We start from the raw sequence: 15408 nt of genomic DNA on the forward strand, positions 1-15408 counted from the left end.
ATGTCACTTTCATGCAGTAGGCCTCTTAATTCCCAATTTCGATCTTTATGTCCATCCTACTGCTGAATATACAGGCAAGAGCAGAGATTTCCTCACTGAATCCCTCTCTGTTTTTATTTTACTCCTTGGGCTAGAACTGCAGTCATAGAGCTTCAGGAAAACTAGCAATCAGTTTTCATTGACATTGGGAATCATTATAATACATTTGTTCTCTATGCTGTCTAAATACCATAATCTTATTTTTTCTAACTTTACACATTTAGGTGCCAACTAAATTTACTTTTAATGGAAATTTTGTATCATTTCCATAAATGGAGAACACATACAGATATCATTTGCCATAAGTAGAAAGAATCTATAGAAATGCAGTGAAAATAGAACAATGCTGTAAATTCTAGCTAAATATTCTTACTATGAAACTGAAAGCCCATTAGCTTTCTTCAGAAGGGAAATTTTGTTATCAAGAAGTACAAAGCTCTACTGGCACCAAATGAACTTTGTGTTTGCCTTAATCAAAGGGATTTAAAGATCAGAGAGAAAGAAACTTTCTTTTCTGTACTACTTAGTGTAAATGTGCCTGTAGTGTGCTTGAGGGAAACACTGCCATATATCCTGTTAAAGAAGTTAGTCATTTCTTTTGTTTGCAGTTAACAAGGCAGCTAGTATAATGCTGTAACGTGTCATAGTGTGTGCTTTTACAGTCTCACTCATAGTAAGTGATCCTTATTGTATGTACTTTTCTCACCAGGATATTTTGCTCATCAACCTCATTATAGAACATATGATTTGTGATACAGACCCTGAACTTGGAGGAGCAGTCCAACTTATGGGCCTGCTTCGAACTTTAGTTGACCCAGAGAACATGTTAGCTACTGCCAATGTAAGCCACAGGCATTTTTCTCGTTTTCATACTAGTATATTGTTTATTGCTGGTAGGAACCAATGCCGTTAAAGTTCATGGAAGTGTTTTTGATTCCTTAGAAAACAGAGAAGACTGAGTTTCTGGGTTTCTTTTATAAGCACTGTATGCATGTCCTCACTGCTCCTTTACTGGCAAATACAACAGAAGACAAACCCAGCAAAGGTAAGATAATGCAGGTTGGTAGTGAAGTTCTTTGTTTTTGAATTCTGAAATTCAGAGTTGATGTAGAGTAATAGTCTTTAAAAGTTCAAGCCATTTGGATACATTTTCAAAAAAGGTGCTCAAGGTAAAATTTCTTTAAAAGTGCTGTAATTGAAGACAATAAAATGTAATAGGAGATAATTGTTGCTTTCAGAATTTTAAAAGTTTTTAAGGCAATATTCATATTTTTTTATTTTTATTTACATAGGTTAAAAAAATAGAAGGAAGTAATTATGAAAAAAGTAATTTTGTTATTTGCACTCCAGATGTGCAGAGCAAGGCTGTGCTCACTATTAAATTCTTTCTTTCCATTGGGGATTATTCATATACTGATGACTCATTATTTCTGCATTTCATTCCTTTAGCTTGCGTGTGTGTATTTCAGAGAGTAGGTTTTTTTAATTTTTTTTTTTAATGTTTGTTTATTTGTGAGAGAGAGACAGAGCATTGAGCAGGGGAGGGGCAGAGAGACAGGGAGACACAGAATTGGAAGCAGGCTCTAGGCTGTGAGCTGTCAGCACAGAGCCCGACGCGAGGCTCGAACCCACAAGCTGTGAGATCATGACCTGAGCCAAAGTCAGACACTCAACTGACTGAGCCACCCAGGTGCCCCCAGAGAGTAGTTTTAGGATGTTCAAGGGAAATCCTTTATTGATGTTTCGAGAAGATGATTTTGTTCTCGATGAATTATCACTACAATATAACTTACATACCACTTACAAAATAAATATTAAATTTAGTTTTTTGTGACTCTAGGATTAAGTCTGGGAACCATGATAATTCATTTTTCTGTCTACTTTATTTGTACTAGGTAAAGCTTAAGGCTTTTTTCCAAACACATTTATTTAGTTCTTTAAACATTTATTAAAAACCTGTTGTGTGGAAGGCACTGTGCTATATATAATCTTTAGGGGCTAAATGGGGGAAATGAAAAAAGTAAGTAAAATACTTCCAGAAGCTTTCTGCCTGGTGAGGAAGAAAGATAAGCCAATGATTATAACTCAGTGTGGATTCATCCTGTGTAATAAAGGAGCCACAAAACATAGTGGAATCATAGGAGCAGAGAGAATAATTCCACCAAAGACCAGATGGTATCTTTCAAGCCCTCCTGTGCCATGTGTACTGTCCATCTTATGAGGGATGTGTTAAGACACGGTAGAGCATTCTTGCACCTTGGAATAAAGCAGATCTAATAGATTCATGTCTCATCTCTGCCTTGCTGTTCATACTTGGGTTTTGTGAAACAAATTCCTCTTACAGTTGCTGAAGAAAATGTAAAGCACAGTTCTTGGCACATGGTAGGATAGGAATCCATTGTTTGTTCCCTTTTCCTTAACTTGAAATTTGGGGTTGGGGCACCTGGGTGGCTCAGTTGGTTAAGCATCTGACTTGATTTCAACTCAGATCACAATCTCAGCGGTTTGTGAGGTCAAGCCCCGTGTTGAGTTCTGCGCTGACAGCTGGAAGCCTGCTTGGGATTCTCTATCCACCCCCCCACCCCCCCCCCGCGCCAAGTAAATAAACATATAAAAAATACAATTTTGGATTGATAGGATTTTACTTGATTGGAATTTAGATACTTACATTTGGAAAGGAAAAGAATATTAGTCATTAAATATAATTGTGTTTTGTTTTTAGATGATTTTCAGACTGCCCAGTTGTTGGCACTTGTACTGGAGTTGTTAACATTTTGTGTGGAGCACCATACCTACCACATAAAGAACTACATTATTAATAAGGACATCCTCCGGAGAGTGCTAGTTCTTATGGCCTCAAAGCATGCTTTCTTGGCATTATGTAAGTGTTACTTCTGGTAGAATTATTTATTATTGATATATTACCATGTTGTTGGTACCTTTGGGTCTTAACTGCCTAAGAAAAGGTCATGGATTTCAGGTCAAGAGACCTACATTCTAACAGGAAACTACACTGATTATATAATTTCACCACATTTTGAGATGATTTTCCTCATTTGCATATTTCTCAGTTATATAAGCAAAGGGGTTGGTGTGCATCTACAAAATTAATATTAAAGTATTCCATTATTAAAATGGCACCTTAGATCATTTTACCTCCGTAACTTTTTTAGGACTGCATTACTAATTATAAATTAGGCGTTCCTGGGCCTCACACTAAATCATGAAGAATATTTTTGTAATTTGGAAATTTATAGCTAACAGCACTGACTTCCTAAAACACATTCCGAGTTACAAAATGCCCAGCACAAATGTCTGTAGATGGTCCATTCATTGACTGCACAAATACTTTTTTCTCGTGTTTATTTCTATTTGACAATATAACATTTTTTTGAACATATAATTTATTGTCAGATTAGCTAACATACAGTGTATATACCGTGATTCATCACTTTACATACAACAACCAGTGCCGGACAGTATAACATTTTATTACCTCTGACAATTCAGAGCAAGAGGGGCAGACTTCAGAGGTGACCAGATCCAGGCTGTGGTCTATTTTTGCACAACTTACAAGCTAAAAAGTGGTTTTCATGTTTTTTAAAGGGTTGTTAAAAAAAAAAAAAAACGCTACAGATGCCATACGGATGTGGCTTAATAAAGCCTAAAATGTGGACTTGTAAACCTTTATGGGAAAAGTTTGTCAGCTCTCTTAGAGCAACACATGGATTGTTCTTAGTTGTACACGTTTTTCAAAACTTAACTGTGTTAAGGCCCTATTTGTTGAAATAAAACATGTTTCAGAATTGCAAATAGGTTATTTGAGAATGTACTTGATCATGTAGCAGCCAGCCTTTGGTAAGTTGACAGACCAATGTGGGGGTACCTTAGAGGCTCGATAAAATATCTGCTGGTAATTTGTCTTTTGGTTTTTATGGGTAAGTTTGGTTGTTTTGTCATTGTTTAAAGGCATCACAGTCATTCACTAATTGAAGGCCTGAATATATGTATATACATGTATATCCATTTTTTGCTATTTTTTTTAACTTCTTTTACAGTTTTTTTACTTAATGGATTTTTTAAATATCCTTAACATTATAAGAACATTATTTTTATAAGGATGTGTCTGATGTTGATTTGCTCTACAATATTTTATCTTTAAAGTAGTAAGTAGAAGTAGATTTCCTTCTAAAAACATTAAACATTTTTATCAGGGTAACCGCTAGTTGACTTAGTTTTTCGGGCCAATGTACACACAGCAGTATGGACTGAGACTACACGTAGTCAGTATATTTTCATTTTCCAACTTTCAGATATTTAGTAAAATTAGTTTCTGTTGATTGTCCAGAAACTTTGATGCTACCCTTGGTAAACTTTTTCAGCCAAAAGTAACTCGGAGCATGTGTGGCATTAATCTAGACTGCTAAGAACAACAAAAAAATAAATGGGACAACAAAAAAAACAAATGCATTATCTCAGTCCTGCCTTACTAATGTACTATCCATGAGCTCAGCATTTGCAAAAGAAGGGCTTTTTAAACTCATTCACTTTCCTTCTATACCAACCACAGCAAAAGTGAGAGCCCCCTGACTGAATTGAGAGCGAATTCATAATGAACACTTCTTTCGTGTTAAAATAGAAGGTTTTGTTCAAGTGCGGGGAAAGGCAGTTTAGGACAGAATGGAAAAACTAAATAAATGAGTATGTTGATCATTTATTTCAATAAATGTATCAAGTACCTACTATCCTATTTTGTCAGTACTAAGCTCTGCATTTTAGACATTTATCATCTGTGAGATCAAGGTGAGTCTTAAAATTAATGGCATGTTGTTGTGAATGATAGTTTGGTTGGTTTGGTTTTCTTAGAGTAGAAAAAGTTTCTTGTAATCAGTGGCATCTTAGACTTGAAGTATGCTAAATACCTGGTACAAAGAAAATGAAGATGATTAAGACCTGGACTCAGCTGTCAAAGGGATCAGAGTTCATTAGGAGATAGTCCTGTAAAAATCAAAATACAATGCCCTAAGTACTATATTGAGGTGTGTTTGGAAGCATAGTGGAAAGAATTTATTCTCCACGAATGAGTCAGATCAGGAAAATTTTGCAAAAGAGGTAAACTGGGTTGTATTGGTCATGGGAGAATGTGACATGCTTGGTTGAATACACAGCTAATGTGCAGATGTGGGGAAAGTGTGACATGTTAATGGTTTGGTGTAGGTAGAACACGAGTCCAGTGGGAGAGTGGCAGGAGAGGGATAAAAAAGGCTTTTGGTTCGCAGTTCTTGATCTCATTATTTTGCTTGCAGTATCATCAAGAAAAGGTCTCAAAATTTAATGAGAACGATGAAGAGATTTCATTCAGGGAAGGTTTATATTGTAGGAAAACCTTAGTTATGCTTTATTCTTCGCATTTTCCGAACGGAGTTAGCATTAAACCTAACTCACTCTCAAATTATTCTCCGTGTGGCTGTCTTCCCAGATTGAGAACATGAGTAGTTTCTGGAAGAGGATGCCAGTCATAAGGAATAAGCACTCTAGGACTGGCTGTAGAGTATAGAGTAGGAGTTTTTGATCGAGGATTTCTTAAAGAACGAAGTATAAATTTGAGGAGATGTAGAACATTTTCAGTCTGCTAACATCACATTGAAAGAAAACGTTAGGTACAGTGTTCATTATAAGTGAATTTAGACGCCAGATTATAAGGACAGCAGGTAACGAATGAGTGGTTAAATGTAAACAAGTTGGGAACTTCACCGAACTTGCCTTTTTTTTTTTTTTTTTTTTAAATATCCGCTGCTTATTAGAAGGCTTTTATCCTAAAGCCAACAAATTGGTTCTGTAGGGGAGACCAGCAGTCCTTTCACAATGTACGCCTTTATAGGTTAGATATATACATAGAGCAGTTTTATCCGTCTTATTTCCTTGGTTTTTCAGGGTTCATGTCTAGTTTTTTTGTTAAAGATGTGGACATCTATAAAAGGAATGAAATAAAAATGTTACTGTAGATGCTTTATTTGGCCATCATTAGTTACATATGAGGCAAGAAGTCTCAACTTGTGACACGAAATCTCCCGTTGTGTGAGGTAAAGAGGAATGACTTTAGAGATGATTGAAACGAAGCACCAGAGATTCCTGGAATGTTGATAAAGTTTAGAGGGAAGCATGGAAGCAGAGTGCACTTTACATCGAAAGTCCTCCAGTTATGCTGCTGTGGCCTCTCCCAGAAGCTTTCTCTAATTTACTCTGAGCAACTTGACTTGATAGAACTCACTGGTAAATTTTTGAAAGCAACCTTTATTCAACAGCAAGTAGTGGTTGGATACTCTTGATGCAGGTTTGCTTTTGGGGAAGACTTTGAGTGGACGTGACCCACTTCTGGATATAAATAAATGAGGGCAAATGGAAAGGAGGAACAAAGCAAAGACCAGTAGAACCATCTTCCATCTACACCAGCAGTTTCTGGACAGAACTGCTCTTGAGGAAATAGTGGTCCCACTGCACGCCTCGGTCTTAGTGAATTCTAGGAAGGGAGTTTCTTACCAATTAGGAACCGCACGCAGACCACAGGGTGCAGCTAGTGTGTGTTATGGTAGGACACAAGTCTCCACAAAGCCTGCAGAGTTCAGAGTACTGATTCTTGAAACAATAGCTCGTGCCTTAATTACTAAAAACTGAACATCTGGCCTGAGCTCCAATGGATTGTTTTTTATTCTGACAGATGGAACTGCCTCACTAAGTTCCTTTGTCAAGTGACATCACAAAAAAACCAAACTCTAAAATCACTGTTTTGGGAAAATAAATCCTTATTAGGCTTGACTTAACACACAGGTGCCTCTTACTGTTTAAAATGTCTTAATTTCACCATACTTTTGTATTTGAAAATAATTCAGTAGTTGAAAAAAAATGCAATTACTCTTCTATACATTATTTTGAAATTCCCTGCCCAGAGTGTCACTTTAGAAAGAGACACTCTTCAATAAGTTGCATTGTTAAGGCAGTTTATAACCAGCTTGTACCTAAATGGGCATTCACTTGTGGACCTCTTTTCTGCCAACTAAAGAAAAATTGAGCTGCTTTACTCCTCTGCCTTCCCACCCAGAAACCGTGTCAGCATGGTTGCCTGGCTACCTGCTCATGAAGGACTTGATTAATAACAAATTGGCAATTTAACGAGCCACTTCCATGATCTCCAAAGAAACCAAAATACAAACACAATAATTAATCTTGCCAACCGAAGACGATGTGACTGCATGAAGTGAGTATGCTTTTTTGAACTGTTTACAATAACTGGGGCATTAACTTACTGATAAACTCCATTTAGGTAAAGAGGGTTTGTCTAGCTGTCTGAGTATATTTGGATCTTGATGAATGGTGACTTTAACTCCCCATACCTCAAGATGTAAATATACCTTTTAATCTGTAAGTTAAAGCCTAATTAATTGTAAAAAGGAAAATTAGGAAAAAAAGTTAAAAAGCATACTCGCTGCAATAAGCCTAGAGGACCACGTTTTAAAAGCAACATTCTCTAAATTTATTTCAAAATTATGGGAAGGCAAGTTACGGGTCATGCAGAGTTTTGTGGGTTTATAGTAGTGCTCCTGACACATTGACAGATCAGCCATCGTAAACCCAGAACTCTGATGCAGAATAGTAAGAGTGTCCAAAAATAATGAATATCAAATTATACGTGGATTGCCCTAATAAAACAATGGTTTTTCTGTTGTTTTCAAGGTGACTGTAGAAGGACATATTTAGAATTTTCTCATCTTTAGTATAAAGCTTAATTCATTTGTCAGCCCTGTTTTAGCTCTTATTTTAGATGTGAAGTACATTTTGGTCATTAGTAGGCTCCAGAATATTTCCACTCTCTGAGACTTGTGTTCTATCATGACATACACTATTTCCAGAATACATTTTTCTGGTAACCCTTTTGTGATCCCTGTTCCTTAGGTACATACTTCTGGAAGCGGTAACCTAACACTGCACGAAGAATTATTTATTACACAGGTTTTTTTGTTTTGTTTTTTTTTTAATCTAAAATATGGAAGTGGGGTATATAATTTGAACAACGATGCCTCTGTGTTTCAGGTGCTCTTCGTTTTAAGAGAAAGATTATTGGATTAAAAGATGAGTTTTACAACCGCTACATAATGAAAAGTTTTTTGTTCGAACCAGTTGTCAAAGCGTTTCTCAACAACGGATCCCGCTACAATCTGATGAACTCTGCCATTATAGAGATGTTTGAATTTATTAGAGTGGTAGGTTCTGTATTTTCCAGTTAGAATTTTGGTTTTAATTGAGAATACTGAATATGCATTACTGATATTGTGGCTTGAGATTATACTTGGAGAAAATTTTAAAAAGAAAACCCATGTAACCAGAAGCTTGTAAGGGATTCAGTTCAAAGTAATACAGTCTCTCAGCAGCTGTGAATCCTTTACAGGATAGTTTGACGACTGATTTAACACTGTCATGGTAATCATTTTAAGAAAGTAGAATTAACAAAAACCACATCAAAACTTTGAGGGCTTCTGAATTGTGACTTTTCCCTATATACTTTCAAAGAACAATTTCAGGGGTGCCTGGGTGTCTCAGTTGGTTAAGTGCCGACGTCAGCTCAGGTCATGATCTCACAGTTTGTGGGTTTGAGCCCCACGTCGGATTCTGTGCTGACAGCTCAGAGCCTGGGAGCCTGCTTCGGATTCTGTGTTTCCCTCCCTCTCTGCCCCTCATCCACTCGTGCTCTGTTTGTTTCTCAAAAATAAACGTTAAAAAAAATTTAAAGAATAATTTCATTACAGACTTCTGAATCTTTAGTAATAGAGTAGGCTAGTGGTTCTCAGTGTGTTAGAATTATCTGTGACATGCTTTAAAATTATGGTGAAACATACATAATGTGAATTTGCCTTTTTAAAAAAAATATTTGAGCATGGGTGCAGCTCATGACCTGAGTTGAAACCAAGTCAGGTGCTTGACCAACTGAGCTGCTCAGAAACCCCCAAAATTTGCCTTTTTAAAAAGTGTACAATTCATCGGCATTAAGTGCTCTCACACTGTTGCGCAACCATCACCACCATCTGTCTCTAGCACTTTTCTGTGATGTGCTGATCCCACCCCACACTTACTTAAATTTAAGAATCATCTGGGGTGGGACCTGGGCATTTACTTGGGGAAGACCCGTTAATTCTGAGATACACCAAAAATCAGAGACACTTTGGTACGTAGCATAGCCAATTATGCCCATTTTCAGAATTTGATTAAGACTGGCTTAAAATTTTATGAAGTTCATCTGTTTGGGGCAGGTTATTGAATTCTCTACAATTAAGCCTCCTCTCAGCAAAAGTAACATTTTCCTATTGTATGTTTTCATTATAATTCTTTTCTGTAGGAAGATATAAAATCATTAACTGCTCATGTAATTGAAAATTACTGGAAAGCGCTGGAAGACGTAGATTATGTACAGACATTTAAAGGATTAAAACTGAGATTTGAACAACAAAGAGAAAGGCAAGATAATCCCAAACTTGACAGGTAAATTACTACATTTTTTAATCTATTCATTCAAGTTTGACGGTGGTGCCTCTTTCTGGCCTGGCTGGGGGAGGGAGGGATGGGATAAGCAGGAGTTGTAGTTTTCTGCAATGGCCAACGCGAATGTTGTCCTGAAGGTGTAGGTGGATATTGGCTTGGTCTTGGACTCTTCTTTAGGCATTTATCAGACTAGATAGTGAAAAAGAAAACCCAACACTTATGTGGCAGTGGGGCTTCATTGATTTGCTTTGAATTACTTTGTTACCAGTTACTTAAGAAATCTCGTATATTTTTCTAAATGCCTGAATTCACATACTTACGGTAGATTTTAAAATCCATGAATTAGGATTAATTCCTGATGTTAACAAGTTTAATAACTGATCCATAATACTAGAGATGGTGGACTTTTTCAATCATATATGAAAAATCTGGTTGGGTAGAGTCTGGTTCTTCATTAGCCTGTGTATAAATCTGTTCTCTCCTTGCTCTGTTAAGACGGTCTAATTCGAAGCACCACTTTGAAGACTGTCTAAAGGAGTCTGTGGAGGAGTCGGTTTACTTTCTTCTCTTTACTCCTAGCATGCGGTCCATTTTGAGGAATCACAGGTATCGAAGAGACGCCAGAACACTAGAAGACGAAGAGGAGATGTGGTTTAACACTGATGAGGATGACATGGAAGATGGTGAAGCTGTCGTGTCTCCATCTGACAAAACTAAAAACGATGATGATATTATGGATCCAATAAGTAAATTCATGGAAAGGAAGAAATGTATGTTGAAAAGCTGGGCAAAAATGACAGCTTTCCCACCCTGGTTTCTTTCTTTCTTGAGAAAACGAGTATCTACTTTGTGTCGTGACCTAGATTTCAAAGACTTAGTTGCTTTACAGAATGTGACTTAATGGCTGGGGGTGAAAGCATGGACTAAATTTTCTTAATTTGACTTGACTTAGGAGAACTAGATTATTTCGGGAAGGGTGGAAACACTGGATACAGAAGGAAGGTTTCATCCCTTCTCAGTAGCGTGTTGAACATGTGTTTTCCCCCAGCAAAGGAGTAAGCTAGGAAATTGTGTTTAGTGCCACCTCATTTGGGGGGATTAAAAAAAGACAAGTATGGGTGACAACTATTGACAATATTCTTATTTTTAGTAAAAGAAAGTGAGGAAAAAGAGGTGCTTCTGAAAACGAATCTTTCTGGTCGGCAGAGCCCAAGTTTCAAGCTTTCCCTCTCTAGTGGAACAAAAACTAATCTCACCAGCCAGTCACCTGCAGCAAATCTGCCTGGTTCGCCGGGATCCCCGGGATCCCCAGGATCTCCAGGCTCTCCTGGATCTGTCCCTAAAAGTACATCTCAGACGGCAGCTATTACTACCAAGGTACATTTTGACTTCCAGGCCTTTCTCATTTAATCTGGTTCAACAGTAACTGTGACTGAGATTTCCTTTGGGTACTGTCTTTTGGAACTGATCAAACCTTTCTGAACTAGAGGGAATGAATAATCCTCCCACTACTACCTGAATGTATGCAGAACTTGAGCAATTTCTGAAAGTTTTTTATGACCAATACCAAAGTCTGAATAAATTATTTTGGTGGTTTGCGTTTTAGAACTCCGGTTCAGATTTGTTTCAAAACATACACAAAATTTTAAAGTTATTCTTTATCAACTTTCCCAATTAACACCCAGATAAAGACTTGTGTGGAAGAAAAATAAATACCTGGACATTCCCAATATAAAAAAGAATTAACCATCATCTCTTTTCATATAAGAAAGGATCAAAATTTTAACACCAAAAATGTGGACAAGACATAATCTTAGGATAAAAACCTATTCCCTGGGTCACCTTATGCTGCCCAGGACTAGCAGACTGGGCATTTGGAATTCGTTGATCTAAATCGGGAATACAGTGCCCCACCCACAGTTGTTTTTTCTTTGACAATTGCACGAGACCCCTAAGGGCTAAGAAGTGAATTTGAGAGATGCTGAAGTGAAGGGACCACAGAGCAGTGGGACTTCTTCCACAGCCTCCTAAATAGAGCTGCAGTGGTTTCTGGCGAAGGCACGGGTCTAAAAGGAAGCTGGAAGGAAAGGCAGACTCCCTTTCCTAACTTCTAATGGTCTGCCCTCCTGGTCTGTTGATCTTCTGTAGTTTGTTAATGCACTATTAAATTTTAAAACATTTTTTCAATTCAGTAATTACTGATTCCATCTCCTGGGTGATTTGTTAGGATTATAGACTAAAAATTTTATTACGGAAAATACAGTGAATTTCAGTTGCATCTAATCTCGCGTAACCACACAGTATATTGGGAGGGGGGAATCTGTATCCTTTATCTAGACTTAAAATATGTGCTGGAAATGTAGTTTAAAAAAAAAATAAACCTTATTTCTGAACAGGGAGGCCTCGTGGGTCTGGTAGATTATCCTGATGATGATGAAGACGATGATGAGGATGAAGACAAGGAAGACACGCTACTGTTGTCAAAGAAAGCAAAGTTTGAGTCCTAATAATGGCAACTGCCTCTGATCAGTACCTGTTGAGAAAACTGGTTCTCTACCCCTCCCCCCTACAAAATCCATAACAAAGCAGTGGTCTCTTGTGAATGACTGATCCAGATCAGCCTCCCACACTTGACTTCTGCTCATCAAGTGCCAATTCAATGGAGCAGGAGGAGGGGATATTATACATTTAGGGGAAAGACTTAAGCCTTTGAGCTCTCCAGCTTGGACCACACATTGCCCTTTTCTCAGGGAAGGAAATGGAAACAAAAAGCCAACAGGGCAGGGGTTTTGTAAGTGGAACTCTGGATTGACTGGTCAGTTGCTACAATCAGAATATGCTTTCTCGGACCACGTTTGAGACTCAGAAGAATAGGCTCTTGTGCCCTGATTCTTCACTAGTTAAGAATGCCAGCAGTTTCTTTGTATAAAGAGACCTGCCTTTAAAATCATACATTCTGAGCATTTTAGTCAAGCTACAACAGGTTTGGAAAACCTCTTTGGGGGAGGGGCGAATATAAAGTTTCCTCTTTTTTATCTGTTCCCTTTGCCCTTCAAACTGCAGATTTTTTTTTTTTTTTAAAGTGGGGATTTGTCCCTACTTGATTAAAGATTGAGTGGAATTCTAGATGTGGTCATTTGTGTCATAATTTTTTGGTTTCATTTTGTTTTTGATTTTTTTCTCCCCCGAGTGTATGCTTAGTTGTTGAGTATATATATTTGGGACCATTAAAACTTTTTTTGATGTAATATAACCTAACGTTGTGCTGGTACCTGTTTTACCATGTGTAATTTTTGTTCTACATCACAGTTCTTAATTTGTTTAGAGTTTTATGAAAGATGGTATAGTTTTTATTGACAAAAACAAAGTAATCTTACAACTATGTGCATACAAAAGCAATACTATTTTGTGACTAAATATTTTATATTAAAATTTACATCAGCAACTGTCTTGAGAATTCAGGGAAATAGAGTGGAATTTAAAATTTCAACCATTTTGTTAAACCTAGAAACGTGAAATTAGTATTCCAAAGAGATTCTGAAATTTCATATCTTGGGAAAATGACGGTACATTAAATCTAAATTGAGGCTGGATGATTTAAAAATAACATATTTGACTTTTGAATAATAAAAAAAGTGAAGAGTAAGAGAAATTGTATTAGTTGTATGTTTCTTTTCTTTTTTTTTTTTAACTACTCCCTTTGGAATACCAGCTGGAGTTGTAAGTGGTGGTCCCTAAATAAATACGTGGCCAAAGGACCATCAGCTATCACCTTAGTGCAACAGTATTTTTAAATAGGTTCCTTTTATTGTCGTAGGTGTTAAAATTCTTTTAAGGAAGTGAAAACATACCTTGACATCACATACCCTCACTTTTTTTTTTTAATAAGCTTTTAGAACTTAAGAATGGGTTTACAAATGTGAATAAAAATCCATATCCAGGAAATGATACTATTTTAAGTATCATTTTTAACTGAGTTAATCTAACAAGCACTGTGTGCTTCTACTCTTTTGCTTAGTCCTCAGTAAATTCTAACATGTGGTACCAAAAACAAGGTTATATTTAATAGTTGGAAAGAAGACCAGGAAGTGATAACTTGTTACAGTCATGAAACAAGTTTTATTGTTGGCTGTTTTTTTAAACAAATTTTGGGTGCATAATTAACTATAAGCATTTAAGTGTATTTCACTACAGTCTAGAGATACTTCTGAGACTCCAGTTCTGGCTATTAATAAAGTTAATCAAGTTACCTTATCAATAAAGCGAAGAAAGATCTTAAGTTTAATTATATTACGTCTTCCTTTGTTACCTAGCAAGTCCCATGTTTGTGCCTTAACCGTACAGTTTAAACTCACTGCTCGTTGGGCTCCTGGAACACAACTTGTCTTGGTGTTCTCACAGCTCCTGAGTAGAGGGGAGGAGCACCCCATGCTTTCATAAATTCTGGTCCAGTAGTTAAATTAACTATTGGCCCTTAACAGGTAAGAGATACCCCCTCATTGATGGATAGTTGCATTTTCTCAGTTATTAGCAATTACAGGTACTGAAGCAGAAAACTGACACCAACTGCTATAATAGAAATTAGTTCTAAAACAGCTGGTCACTTTGCAGAGAGAAACTTAGCAATAAATTGCTAGAAGGACAACATTTGAATTGACAGGTCCACCTGACTCAAAAGCCTGTACTGTTGAATAGATACGGTCTTGAAAACAGATGTAAATATAATGGTGTGAAGTTAGAAATCCTTATTTTCCATTTTAATGATACCTACTGGCTCTTTTGCTCATTTTGCAGTGCTTAAAATGAAAAACAAAAATTGCATTTCTGTGGTGTGATTTCCCAACAACTTCTGAAAAACACAATTACCTGCATGAAACACCTTGATATCCTGTCTGGTCCAGAAATGCCACCCTGGCTTTTTTTTTTTTTTTTTTTTTTTTTTTAAATAGAATTGAAGCCTGATAGTTTTTTCCCTGACTATACTCAAATCTTGCACATGATTTTCTCTGGAAGTCAGTTTTTGTGAATTTGGAAATGAAGGAGAGAACCATGGAACAGGGGACACATTCCTCCTACTTTTGTCCTTAAGCAGTAGTCTTTGTAAAGTTACCAAGATTAGAATAGCAAGCGGTTGATATTAGAAGATCTCTTTAAGTGGAAAACTTTTCCGTTTCTCAACAGAGTTTTGGTATTTATCATAACTGTTTAAACAGCACGGTCAAAATCACTTCTGGAGGAAAATTTAGGACCTTCAAAATTCTTATATACAAGGTTATATTAACTTTTTCTGCCATAATATCCATTTTGAGCAAGAGGATTATAAAAACAAATTTGTATGGGCTGGATTATTGTCTGCTGTTATACTGGGACACTCAGAGAACATGGGGAAATGGGGAAATAGTATATTGTGATACCCAGTATAAACTAGTAAGCCAGTTTGATTCCTTTCTCTGCCTTTCATCTTGGCTCCTGAGAATAATTCTGAAAGGAAACTGTAGAGCGCCTCTCTTCAGATAAATGTCTAGTGGAGTCAGATGTCTTGGTCCTTAAAATAGCTCTGGTTGGAGACAAGTTTACTTGACCTTTTTGCTGTCCTAGGTAAGTTCTTCCATCGACTCGTAGGGAACATGGATTTCTCCAACATGATGCTGAATGGGTTTTGATTTAAATTCTATTCCTACTCTTCCAAAGACACTGCTCTAGTGTAAGTCACATTCTACCTACAAATTTGGAGTGGACCCTTGTTCCATCCTTACGTATATTTTTTAAAGTTTATTTTGAGAGAGAGCGAGAGGGGCAGAGAGAGAATCCCAAGCAGGCTCCGCATTGTCAGTGCAG

At 36.9% G+C, this 15408-nt stretch overlaps 1 protein-coding gene and 1 long non-coding RNA gene across 3 annotated transcripts in view; one reads left to right on the plus strand and one right to left on the minus strand.

The window, feature by feature from the left end:
- PPP4R3A (protein phosphatase 4 regulatory subunit 3A) overlaps positions 1–13855 on the plus strand; it is a 38724-nt gene extending 24869 nt beyond the window's left edge. For both annotated transcript variants that reach the window (XM_086708993.1, XM_025918875.2), the window contains exons 8-15: positions 749–880; positions 982–1084; positions 2762–2920; positions 8128–8297; positions 9428–9570; positions 10150–10340; positions 10721–10947; positions 11967–13855. In XM_086708993.1, the coding sequence (XP_086565119.1) occupies positions 749–880; positions 982–1084; positions 2762–2920; positions 8128–8297; positions 9428–9570; positions 10150–10340; positions 10721–10947; positions 11967–12077 (1236 nt within the window). In that variant the 3' untranslated portion in view covers positions 12078–13855. The remainder of the gene's footprint in view (positions 1–748; positions 881–981; positions 1085–2761; positions 2921–8127; positions 8298–9427; positions 9571–10149; positions 10341–10720; positions 10948–11966) is intronic.
- Positions 6036–10154, minus strand: LOC147579755 (uncharacterized). The gene is made up of 2 exons (XR_015252070.1): positions 9891–10154; positions 6036–9759 (listed from the first exon to the last, which is right to left on the minus strand). It is a non-coding gene; the product is annotated as an uncharacterized LOC147579755 (long non-coding RNA).
- Positions 13856–15408: the final 1553 nt, after the last annotated feature.

The sequence above is a fragment of the Puma concolor genome, chromosome B3 (assembly GCF_028749965.1).
Source record: "Puma concolor isolate L17-30 chromosome B3, mPumCon1.1.hap2, whole genome shotgun sequence".
NCBI classification, from domain to species: Eukaryota; Metazoa; Chordata; class Mammalia; order Carnivora; family Felidae; genus Puma; species Puma concolor.